The 13,240-nt window shown below is 38.6% G+C and overlaps 1 protein-coding gene across 9 annotated transcripts in view; it reads right to left on the reverse strand.

Moving 5' to 3' along the window:
- The window catches only part of stxbp5l (syntaxin binding protein 5L), a 352,686-nt gene that overhangs the window by 183,314 nt on the left and 156,132 nt on the right, over positions 1 to 13,240 (reverse strand). For all 9 annotated transcript variants that reach the window (XR_012098901.1, XM_073045359.1, XM_073045358.1 and 6 more), the window contains exon 7: positions 11,213 to 11,296. Coding sequence is in view for 8 of the 9 variants with exons in the window: in XM_073045359.1 (XP_072901460.1) it covers positions 11,213 to 11,296 (84 nt within the window). In the remaining variant the exon portion in view is untranslated. The remainder of the gene's footprint in view (positions 1 to 11,212; positions 11,297 to 13,240) is intronic.

A 13,240-nucleotide genomic window follows, 5' to 3' on the forward strand; every position in this document is an offset into this window, starting at 1 on the left:
AGCTCTACCAGGTACTCCACTGGGGTTTGCAAGGGTTCACCCTCTTGAAAGAGGGCCTGACTTCAGCCTCCAAGACAAAGATGAAATGGTCACTGGATGCTGCAGGGATTCTCATGGCTGTAGTTCTATTCTCCCTTTTGAAACATGCGGAAAAGGCATTAATTTTGCTACACATGATGCTAGGTTCCACTCTATAAGAAATAATGGCCTGCAAACCCTGCCAGAGTTGATATGCATCCAATTCCTCCTCCAACCTCATTCAGAATTGTTCCTTTGCTCTTAAAATAGTCCGCCATAAATTGTAACTGCTTTTCTTGTACAGTCCTGAATGCCACAGATCTAGCCCTCAGCAGACTATGAACCTCCTGTCAGTGACAGCTTTGGCATTATCATTCAAACTCAGATGGATCTCTGACTACAGTCCAGTCCATTGATTCAAAGCAGTTGCTGTAAGCGCTCCTGTGCCTCCCTTGTCCAAACTTGCTTTGTCCTTACGACTGGTGCTGCAGTCTTCAGTCTCTGCTTGTGCTCAGAAGTACAACCGGATGATCAGACTTTTCAAAGTGTGAGCGTGGGATAGCACAGTAAGCACTCTTGATTGTTGTGTAACAGTGGTCCAGTGTGTTAGTTCCTCTAGTTCTACTGGTGATTTGTTGGTAATAGTTATCTAGAGACTTTTTCAAGCTGGCCTGGTTGAAATCTCCCAAAACGACAGCGAAGGCATCAGGATGTACTGGTTCATGCCTATTTATTATGTCAATAAGAGCCTGTTTTACACTGGCTTGAGGTGGAATGTACACTGCTACCAAGACGATCGCTGAAATCTCTCGTGGCAGATAAAATGGCTGGCATTTGATTGTCAGGTGTTCCAGGTTGGGTGAGCAGGACTGGAACAGCACTGCAACATTTGTACACCAGAAGGAGTGATCATGAAGCATACTCTACCTCCTCTGCCTTTGACTCAGCAGTATTATCTTAGCAGTGAATTATTAAGCCATCAAGCTATATTGCTGCATCCAGAAAGGTGGGGGGCATCCAAGATTCCGTGAAACAAAAAACACAACAGGTCTTAATGTCCCTCTCGTACAACAATCTAGTCTGAGATCTTCGATTTTATTTACCAGAGACTGTACATATGTCAGCAAGATGGTCAGCATTGGGAGTCAAAAGCCATGCTTCTTTAGACGAATTTTTAAACCAGAGCAGCATCCTCTCTCCGCTATCTTAAAGGGAAACTGCGCCAGTGAAACAAAAGTCAGAGTCAGTTTGAGTTTCGTCAACTTTGAGTAGCAATAGATTCTTAAATTGGGTAGATTCTACTAATATTCAACAATACTGGCCAGAAAAGAGATGAGAATCACTCCTGTAGTGTAAGTAATATGTGAAAGCTACTTCTATTTATCGCAACATTGGGCAGAAAACCCTCTGAATGAGGCCACAAAAAATAAGAATCTTCTCTGCTGGGTTGTGATGCTACCTTATACAAACTAACAAAGCAGCTATTTTAGTTTTATAATTTTGTTCATGGGCTGCATAAAATACTTCAATATTACTTTACATACTTCTGACTTTCTCTCAACTTGTACAATATAAATTTACTTTTCTCTTCCCAACTATACTCTTTATTAATTATATTTTGATAGTTTGCTTTAATTTTTTTATTAATGCTAATCCAAAATTTGTCAGATAATGTTGTGTGAAATTTTAACATGAATTTCTGTATTTATCCAGGAAATTAATCTATATCCCAATTATTGTTTGCCCAGTGTTACCCTTTTTAATTTATCAGCACTTTTTTCACTTAATCTCACCAAAATGAAATTTTACCAGTCAAGTATTTTTCAAGCTGGCCTGGTTGAAATCTCCCAAAATGACAGCGAAGGCATCAGTGAAGGATTCCACTCCTTTTATATCAAAATTAAATAGTGGTTAACTTTCTGGATATGCTATATCTAGTTTTTCCAATTAATTTTCTGGAATCAGAGTAGTTTTGTAGTTGCTTTAATTAGATTATTAGAACATACCTGAAATTATCATGGGGCTATTTGTAAAAACTCCTTCCCTGCTTTGAAGTTACCTTCGTATTTAAAAATAAACTATTTTCCGAATCTAAAGTAGAATATTTTAAACACTACTACCATTCCAATTACCTGTATACTTTCCCCAGAATTTTTTTTATTTAGACCCTATTAGCAACCATTCCTACCTTAGTTTGAGCTACATCTTGTAAATACAGTAGACAGTGCTAAAAATGTGTGCTTGTGTTAAAAATTGGCAAAGAAGGATATTGTCACAATTGACAACTGTGGAAGTATTAAATTGAAATTTTAAAAATGTTCATAAATATAATTAGCAAAATCATCTGCTGTGCTAGTTAATATTGACTATACATGTCCATCTTCTGAAGTGACCAACAAACCACTTAAATTGTTAATTTAAGCATAACAAAACTAGATGATAATCTGGTATTGACCATGCACCATATCTGAAGAAAGCAAAGGGACATCCAGTTCAGTTGATCCTCCAAAGTGCTTTGGAGATGTGCCTACAGACTGTCCCACAGTCTGGTCAAGCTGCAGCTTCATATGACACCATACTGTTTCAAATTTTTCCTCCATCATTACTAGTCGTGCACTGTTCCACTGGGAGAAATGACTCACTAGAGTAAGTGGTATAGTAGTTGCTGGAACAGGTGCCTTTGGAGTCCTCAATTTTGATTAGACCCCATGATGTCTCATGGTACTAGGCTAAATGCAGGAAAGGAGCTTTCCACATAATTACCAACTAACAGCTTCTCTCTCCCCTCACCATCCCCACCCCTACCTCAGCTGACCAAACAGTACTTCAATACTGAACATAACTTGGAACTAGAGAGAAGCAAAGGCAGTAAATACACTAAGTGGAGTACTTCCGTTTTCAACACCAAAAGTGCCTTGCTGTCTCTATCGCTGATTGACACATAATGGATGTGGCTGCTGAAATTGATTTGCAGATGAGGAGAGAGAAGCAAGGAATTAATGTGACCTTGTTCTTGTCAATCTACAGTCAACATATGACCATGATAGCACAATCTTTATGGAAATTTCACACCGATGACATCCTCCATCATGTTAAGGGGATAGATTCATAACAACTCCAGGAGCACTAAACTGGGTCTTAATAGAGTGCATGGGCCCTCAGCGGCAGAGGAATAAGCTTCACCATACTGAGACAAGGACCAGTCTCTGTTAAACAAGGACAGCAAAGCAAAATCAGAATATGTAAAATGATGTGCTCACAATTGGAAGCTACATGATCACATGCATTCTTTGCAATGGAAGCAACAAGCAAGAGACAAAGCTAACCTTGTATGCAAACAACAGATTAGATCAAATATCTAAAAGTATTTATGAATGGTAGTGGTCAATCTAACAAGTCAGGAAAACTTTAAAAATATAGTCATTATAACAACAGAGAACCAGCAAGGTGCAAAAACTGCTCACAACCACACTTCCGGAGAACTGCCAAGTATACGGTAAATCTTACACTACACTGCTTGTAATCACACTTAGGGAGAATTGCTAAGTAGATGGTTTCAGATTTCTAGATCATTGGGATCTCTTCTGGTGAAAGTATAACCTGTATAAAAAGGATTTTTCGTCAAGACTTCACTATGGAAGACAACTAGCAATATGCCAGAAATTCAAGTGAGATGGGGGCAGAAGTTAGTGCAGTTGCTATTACTAAGGAGAAGGTGCTTGAGAAGGTGAAAGGTCTTTAGGTGGATGTTACTTGGACCAGATAGACTACACCCAAGAGTTCTGAAAGAGGTAACTGAAGAGACTGTTGTGACATTAGTCATGATATTTCAAGAATCTCTAGCTTCTGGAATGGTTTGACCATAGAACCATAAGATATAGGAGCAGAATTAGGCCATTCAGCCCATCAGTCTGTTCCGCCATTGCATCATGGCTGATCCCGGATCTCACTCAACCCTATACACCTGCCTTCTCGCCATATCCTTTGATGCCCTAACCAATCAACTTTATACTTGCAGACTTGGCCTTCACCACAGTCTGTGACAGAGCATTCCACAGATTCACTACTCTCTGGCTAAAAAAAAATTCCTCCTCAACTCTACTCTAAAAGGTCACCCCTCAATTTTGAGGCAGTGCCCTCTAGCTCTGAATACACGCACCATAGGAAACATCCTCTCCGCATCCACCCATATAACCTTATAACAATTACAGCACGGAAACAGGCCATCTTGACTCTTCTAGTCTGCGCCAAACGCTTACTCTCACCTAGTCCCACAGACCTGCACTCAAGCCCATAACCCTCCATTCCTTTCTTGACAATATACCTATCCAATTTTTTTTAAATGACAAAATCGAACCTGCCTCTAGCACTTCTACTGGAAGCTCATTCCACACAGCTACCACTCTCTGAGTAAAGAAGTTCCCCCTCGTGTTAACCCCTAAACTTTTGCCCCTTAACTCTCAACTCATGTCCTGTTTGAATCTCCCCTACTGTCAATGGAAAAAGCCTATCCACATCAACTCTATCTATCCCCTCATAACTTTAAATACCTCTATCAAGTCCCCCCTCAACCTTCTACGCTCCAAAGAATAAAGACCTAACTTGTTCAACCTTTCTCTGCAACTTAAATCTCCTCTGTACTCTCTCTATTTTTTTTTTGACATCTTTCCTATAATTCGGTGACCAGAACTGTACACAATACTCCAAATTTGGTCTCACCAATGCCTTGTACTATTTTAACATTGCATCCCAACTCCTATACTCAATGCTCTGATTTATAAAGGCCAACATACCAAAAGCTTTCTTCACCACCCTATCCACATGAGATTCCACCTTCAGGGAACTATGCACCATTATTCCTAGATCACTCTGTTCTACTGCATTCCTCAATGCCCTACCATTTACCATGTATGTCCTATTTGGATGATTCCTACCAAAATGTAGCACCTCACACTTATCAGCATTAAACTCCATCTGCCATCTTTCAGCCCACTCTTCTAACTAGCCTAAATCTCTCTGCAAGCTTTGAAAACCTACTTCATTATCCACAACGCCACCTATCTTAGTATCATCTGCATACTTACTAATCCAATTTACCACCCCATCATCTAGATCATTAATGTATATGACAAACAACATTGGAACCAGTACAGATCCCTGAGGCACACCACTAGTCACCGGCCTCCAACCTGACAAACAGTTATTCACCACTACTCTCTGGCATCTCCTATCCAACCACTGTTGAATCCATTTCACTACTTCAATATTAATACCTAATGATTGAACCTTCCTAACTAACCTTCCATGTGGAACCTTGTCAAAGGCCTTACTGAAGTCCATATAGACAACATCCACTGCTTTACCCTCGTCAACTTTCCTTGTAACCTCTTCAAAAAATTCAATAAGATTTGTCAAACATGACCTTCCATGCACAAATCCATGTTGAAGGTTCCTAATCAGACCCTGTCTATCCAGATAATTATATATACCATCTCTAAGAATACTTTCCATCAATTTACCCACCACTGACGTCAAACTTACAGGCCGATAATTGCTAGGTTTATTCTTAGAACCCTTTTTAAACAATGGAACCACATGAGCAATATGCCAATCCTCTGGCACCATCCCCGTTTCATTGACATTTGAAATATTTCTGTCAGAGCCCCTGCTATTTCTACACTAACTTCCCTCAAGGTCCTAGGGAATATCCTGCTAGGACCTGGAGACTTATCCACTTTTATATTCTTTAAAAGCTCCAGTACTTCCTCTTCTTTAATCATCATAGTTTCCATAACTATCCTACTTGTTTCCCTTACCGTACACAATTCAATATCCTTCTCCTTAGTGAATACCGAAGAAAAGAAATTGTTCAAAATCTCCCTCATCTCTTTTGGCTCCACACATAGCTGTCCACTCTGATTCTCTAAGGGACCAATTTTATCCCTCACTATCCTTTTGCTATTAATATAACCGTAGAAACCAATCTAGTCCTTTCAACATTTGGTAGGTTTCAATGAGATCCTCCTACATTCTTCTAAATTCCAGTGAATACAGGCCCGAAGCTGGCAAATGCTCTTCATATGTTAATCGCTTCATTCCCGGAATCGTCCTTGTGAACCTCCTCCGGACTCTCTCAAATGACAACACATCCTTTCTGAGATACGAGGCCCAAAGCTGTTGATGATACTCCAAAGTACAGCCTGACTAGTGTCTTATAAAGTATCAGAATTATCTCCCTGCTTTTTTTTTATATTCCCTTTGAAATAAATGCTAACATTGCATTTGCCTTCTTTACCACAGACTCAACTTGTAAATTAAACTTCTGGGAGTCTTGCATGAGGACCGGAGGACTGGAAATTTGCAAATGTCACTCCACTCTTTAAAAAGGGAGGAAGGCAGAAGTAAGGAAGTTATAGGCCAATTAGCCTCACTTCAGTGGTTGGAAAGATGTTGGAGTCCTTTATTAAGGATGAGGTTTCGGGATACTTGGAAGTGCATAATAAAGGAGGTCAAAAGCAGCAAGGTTTCCTTAAGGGAAAACCTTGCTTGACAGCCAGTTGAAATTCTCTGAGGTAAATACAAGCAGGATAGACAAAGGAGAATATGTAGATGCTGTGTCCTTGGATTTTCAAAAGGCCTTTGACAAGGTGCTGTGCATCAGGCTGCTGATCAAGATAAGAGCCCATGCTATTACAGGAAAGATACTAACATGGGAAGAAGATTGGCTAATTGGTAGGAGGCAAAGAATCAGAATAAAAGGGGCCTATTCTGTTTGGTTGCCAGTGGCATATGGTGTTCCATTGGGGTTGGTATTGGGACCTCCTCTTTTCATATTATATTCAGATGGTAGAATTTATGGCTTTATTACTAAGTTTTCAGATGATACAAAGGTGTCAAAGGCTACGGGGAGAAGGCAGGAGATTGGGATTGAGAAGGACAATAAATCAGCCATGACGGAATGTGGAGCAGACTTGATAGGTCAGGTGGCCTAATTCTGTTCCTATGTCTTATGGTCTAATCTTGACCTATTCTAGAAGTCCCCATCATTGCAGAAGACAGTCTTCATGCAATTCACTTCACCCCGTGTTATCACAAAACAGATGAGAGCATTAAGCAGCAGCTCATGGGACCAGACAACACTGTAGCGATAGTGATGTGAAGATCTTTCATCCTAAACTAGTTGACATCTAACCAAGCTGTTCTAGCACAGCAATAACCTAGACATTTGACCAACAACATGAGACATTATCTTGGTATTTTCTGTCCAGGAAAAGCAAATCCAATTTGGCTAATTCCTTCCACAACAGAGTAATGAAAGGTGATCGCAACAAAATAAGAAAGGCTGCAATCTAAAGTTAAGGTCAGAGTAACTGCTATTAAGTGTATTCGACCAATAATGACATTGATGAGCCTTTTTAAAATTAAGTCATTTGGATTCAAGAGATTAAATTCTGTGGTTACACCTAGCACAACACGTGGTGAAAGTTGCTGGGTTTCAGTCATTTCAGACTCACAACATTGCAGAAAATGATCCACTGGGTACAATTCTAGCTTTATCCTGCGTGGAGTTACTTTTATTTGCATACACCTGTTCCCTTCCCACATCATGAGGAGGAGCCATGCGTAAAGAAATTCATTATTGCAATTGCACTGGATGTGAGTGGAGGTATAAGAATCCAGGTGGAGTTGATGGACTGTCAGAAAGAATAGATTACATGGTAATAAGTGGGTTTACTGGGATTACTCTGAGAGCTGGCATAGACTTGATGAGCCAAATGATTTCCTTCCATTCTGTAAAGAAATATTTGTAATTTACCTTCATCATTCCAGAAATCTAGATGTTCAATGATCAGTTCTATTGAGCAAATAACAAATAATGTAACTACCATAAGAAAATCACACAATGCATTATCTTCTGCTAATGGCTATCTGAACTCATATTTTCTATTTATAAACTCTTGCCCAAATGTCATTTGTACCTTTCTGCATGCAGGCACGACTACTTCTTTCTCTAAGTTTGATTCAGAGTTCTTATCACCCTCTGACAAGGGGTGAATTGACATGATCACCAGATTCTGTAGAATACAGCAAGCAATAATGAACCGTAAGACCCTTTCATGGAGATATTACATTACGCTTTGAGAGTGGCCCAGGAATTATGAACCACTCTTTGACTACAATGAAAATCCAGTTGATTATTTTGAGCTGGCAGCATGTTGCCAGTTAGGGAAGGTGCTTTTCTTGTGTATGAAGTCAGGGGTCTGAATAGCTCTTATTCAGTCATTTTTGTCTGGTATAGCATCTGAAAGCAAGAATGGATGCATAAAATACAAGTGATCTTAAAGATCCAATCATGTCCATAACAATAACTTTTAAGATATTTGAATATATTTAGACAAAGCAAATTGCAAAAGATTGGTCTCTGTCTGCTGGAGTTCAAAAGAATAAAGAGGGTTCTCTTCATACAAAATTTTGAGAATGATTGATGGGGATTGATGCCAAGACAATTTTCTTTCTCTGCTGAATCTAGAATTAGAGACCAAAGCTTGGGATAAGGGTCAGCCACTTGGTGCCAAGATGAGGAAAAATGTCTTAAATCAGTGGTTCTCAATGTAGGCCTTTTGTCTTACTTGGGGCAATGCTGGATTTCATAGGGGCCACAGAACTGTCTCAGTGGGTCATGGTAAGTTTACTATTTTACTGAAATAGTCATGATATTTGAGGTGAATGTGAATAACGTTGACACCACATTGCAAGAATGTCTTATTGAGCTGCAGGGTGATATAACGGCTCAGACAAAATTTAAATGCCGCAAGCAAAAGTTTTGGACAACTAGTGAAATTCCAAATAAGTTTCCACAGCTCTAGGAGGAAGCAAAGTTGTTTTTAATTGGATTTCCCATCTCTTATCTAGTTGAATGTGGTTTTAGTCAAGCTCCACATTTATCAAAAGCTCATAACCATCTTGATGTTGCAAAAAGAGGTGATCTTCACATATCTTCAATCAAGTTGTTACTAGATACATCAAAACTCGCTAGTTTGCATCAGTCACAAGGGCCTCACTAGATTCATAAAGTTTAAGTGCTTTTCGTTGCTGGTTGGAAGAATATTATTATACATACGGTATATTATAAAGTATCCTATTCAAAACTTTGAAAACAGTTTTCAAACCTATAACATTATAATCTTTTAAAACATAACCTTTTATAACATAAAAATTGACTGTATGTTAGAATAATCCATGCAGTTGACCAAAAAAAAACTTCAGCATCTAATGGAGACGAGGGGCAAAAGAAGTAAAATGAAAGTCACAAACAGGGCACAAGCAGAAAAAGGTTGAGAATCACTGGCTTAAATCATTGGAATCTTTTACTTTGGTCATTGATCATAATCAAGACTGAGCACAAGATTTCAGAGGATATGGAAACCAGCACAGAAATAAATATAGTCCTATTGAAATGTGAAGTTAGCTCAAGGGAGACTTCTCTTTGTCATGTTATTAAATTATGTTCTGCGTATCCATTCAAGGACTGGGTCCAGCAGCATATTTCCAAATTTCACAGTGGAATGTTCAAGACAAAGTGGATGTGGTCAAAAAATAGCTCGCATAACTGGGAAAACTGCAAACCTGATTAATCTCTTTTTATACATTGTCTTCTGGTCTCTACCCTGGAAGATGGAGATGAATTTTCTGTTCCTCCAATATAGCAGTGTGCTCCATATCATGTTACTTTTTGATGGCTTCAGCGCTAGCAAGGTAAGGATGTGACGCACAGAAAGTGTGCAATGTTCATCTTTAAAAATCATTGATGATGAGTTTTGTACTCTTTATTATTGGTATTGGTTAATTATTGTCACATGTACCAAGACAGAATGCAAAGTTTGTCTTGAACATCAGTTCAAATCAAAGTGTAAAAGTTACAGAGAAAGTGCAATGCAAGTAAACAATAAAGTGCAAGGTAAATTGTCAGCTTGAGATTCCATTTTTCTTACAAGAGGTCAGTTCAAGAGTCTAACAGGTAAAGCCTGTTTGAGGGGCTGCAAGCTTTCAATGATGCAGAACGTCCTTAACTGTTTGCAAACTGCATGTTTAAAAACTTTTAAATCTTTTTACAGCACAAAAGTTGACAATCAATGACAAGGTGTTCTACAGGTGTGGCTTTAATTTGTGCTACATGAAACCTGCTTGCAGTACAAAACCCTCCCTCCTTTGCAAGATGCTCGTCAGTTGCAGACGATCAGTGAATTCGGCTTTCTGTATTCTGACTCCGTATGGATGGATGAGACCTTGGGAAGCAAATCTGAGTTGAATCTGGATTCAGCACGACCCTTGTTAACCCTCCTAACTCTCCACTGGTGCTTCATTTTCTGCTGATGTTTTCCAGCTATTTGTTTTTAATTCATGCAAAAATCTTTGAAATAATTATTTACTGTTTGATTGTTTCCTAATTCAACTTTGCACTGCTACAAAGTAATTGCAAGTACTTGTCATATAATATTTTATAATTATGTATAGCCTATATAAAATGAATAAGTATTTCATTTATTCTACTGTCCATATCGGAATCTCCTACTATAATAAATCCTGGAAATTTAAGATTCACAAGTTTGAATATCATTAGCACCTGCCCATTTTGACCATATATTCAGATTTTTAACTAGGACAGACTTAAAGCACTGAATAAAAATTTCTCTCATTATGAATTTGCCTTGCATCAAATCCATCTTTAAAAACACTTAAATGTTTTGCTAAATAGTTCACATAATAAAGTCATTGGTGTTAAAATGTAAATGGAAAAATATTACTTTTTCTCCGTTTTAACAATCATGAAATATTTTTACTGAAGTCGTTACAGCACTTGTAGTCTTCTTCTGGGACTACATGCACTGACTGATATGATCAAATTACTGTACACAAACTACTATTTTTTTTGCTGTAGCCCTCTAGGGAATTTAACAAATTTCAGTCTCTCTAGATAATGCTAAACAGGCTATCAACAGCATGGTAACTTTATACAGAGAATTACAAACTCCTCTGCTGCTTGCATCAATTGTTCAGCATCATAAAACATCGATTTTGCACAATCCATAAAATAAAAACTTTGTAAAAGATATTGATAGACACAATCTAAATACATTGTCATAACAATTCAAACAACAATTTCATGCTTCCCCAACATAAAGATTTTACTCACCTCATCATAATAACATCTAAAATCTGCCCTCTTTGACCTGACGTCCCACAGTACAACTGTTCCGCTTTCATACCCCAAGAGCAGCTGCAAGAGGAATTTGAAGATATAAAGTCAATTCCAAATAAATATTCTTGCTTCAACTCTAGCATAGATAACAATATACTGTGATTATTTATACTTCATAGTTGTAGCCACATCTTTTTATGTATTAGCAGCACAGAAATTCTAAAAAGTGTATAATATTATCCTTTGCCGGCATAGAAAATGCGAGAAGGTAAATTCCAAAGACAACTTAAATGGAGGATCCATTTACAGTCAACAACAGCCTTTATAACATGCCAAAAGGTTTAATTATTTTAAAATACAGTGGAATCATGATTTACTGAGTGCTGATTTACCAGTTAACAAGTTAGCTGTGCAACATTTCAGGATAGCGCTCTGTCATTTTAAAAGGTTTGCACTTCTAGGTTTAAAAGCTGGCCTCCAGAAAATACTTGAAAAGTACATTAAAAGTGCAGTGGAATACGGAATGTGTACATTAAAGTGTGAGTACAATTTCTAGGAAGCACATTTATAGAGTACAGTACTGTATTATTCTTGAGTCATACTAGATTGTAATTTTGCCTGCACAGACCCATAATTAGGGACATATGGTTTTGACCATTGAATAGAAGCAGCATGGATACTTAAGAAGCTGGAAAAAGATGCCACTGTAAAATATCTAGAGCAAACAAGATCTATGATTTAAATAAACTATGACTGAGTATTATGCAAGATGTCTTATGCCTTTTAATGCATTTAATACACATGATACTTTATATCACATTTACATTTTTCTCGATTCTCCACAGAGGTGCTTCACTCCATATTCTGAATAACTGAGGATTGACTATAACAACTGTTTGTTCATTATGTGCCATGTTGTATGACGTGGGTGATCATAGTCTTTCCATGACCTTGATTGTCTTTGGAAAATTATTCTGCAGAAGTGGTTTGCCCATTGCCTTCTTCTGGACAGTGTCTTTACAAGATGGGTGACCCCAGGCATATTATGCATCAGTGATCGCATAACCGTGACTTGTGATATGTACCAGCTACTCACTTGACCATTCACCCCCAGCTCCCATGGCTTCACATGACCCTGATCTGGGGGATAAGCTGGAGCTAAACCTTGTCTGAGGGTGACCTGTAGGCTCGTGGAGGAAAGAAGCACCTTACGCCTCCTTTGATAGAGAAAATCTCCACCCTGCCACCCTAACAACTGCACTTCATTCACTTAAGGAATCTGTTAGCCACATCAACTTATCAGGTTATACGTCAACTTATTTGTGTTTGATTTCACCTTTGTGACATGCCTTGATTTTTGTTTTAACATAGTAAAGTTACCACATAAGCATCAAAATTCCAGTCCTTTATATTTAAGCAGTCCATCCTCACATGCAGCAAGAGTTGATTAACATTCAGATAAGATAACATATGCGAGTAATCTTCACGCCACAAAGTTTCAAGCAATGAACATTCTCCAACAGGTGTTGAACTACCCATCTTTGACTATTAGCTGCTTTTCCATAGTGCTGCAAGAAGGGAATTAAAAATACAATTCTTAAAGCATGATGAGAAACAATTAGGCCAGAACCACAGAATAACAGACAATCCTAACTTCAATTGCACTCAGCATATGGCAAAGAATATTTGGCACACTGTGGTAATGTAAGAGAACATCTAGAATTTATTCTTCAGGCCTGAAACCTGGAATAAGAGGGGTTTAGTTATGGGTTCAGGTAGATGGAGTTTGTCAGCCTGGGAAGGCAGCCCATCTAAGAGAGGGAAAACTCTGATTTCAAACCTCCGCTGCCTTGCGGCCATACCCACTCATGGGAAAAGCTTCAGGAGTAAACCCTGAGGACAAATCCAGAGCTGGAGTCCCTAAGGCAGTCCGACGTTGTCTTCAACCTTGTTCTGGCAACTCCTGTGACGACACTGGTGCCAAGCTGTATCGGTTCTTGCCCTTCCCTTGGACAACATCGG

Source organism: Hemitrygon akajei, chromosome 5 (assembly GCF_048418815.1).
Source record: "Hemitrygon akajei chromosome 5, sHemAka1.3, whole genome shotgun sequence".
Classification (NCBI taxonomy): Eukaryota; Metazoa; Chordata; class Chondrichthyes; order Myliobatiformes; family Dasyatidae; genus Hemitrygon; species Hemitrygon akajei.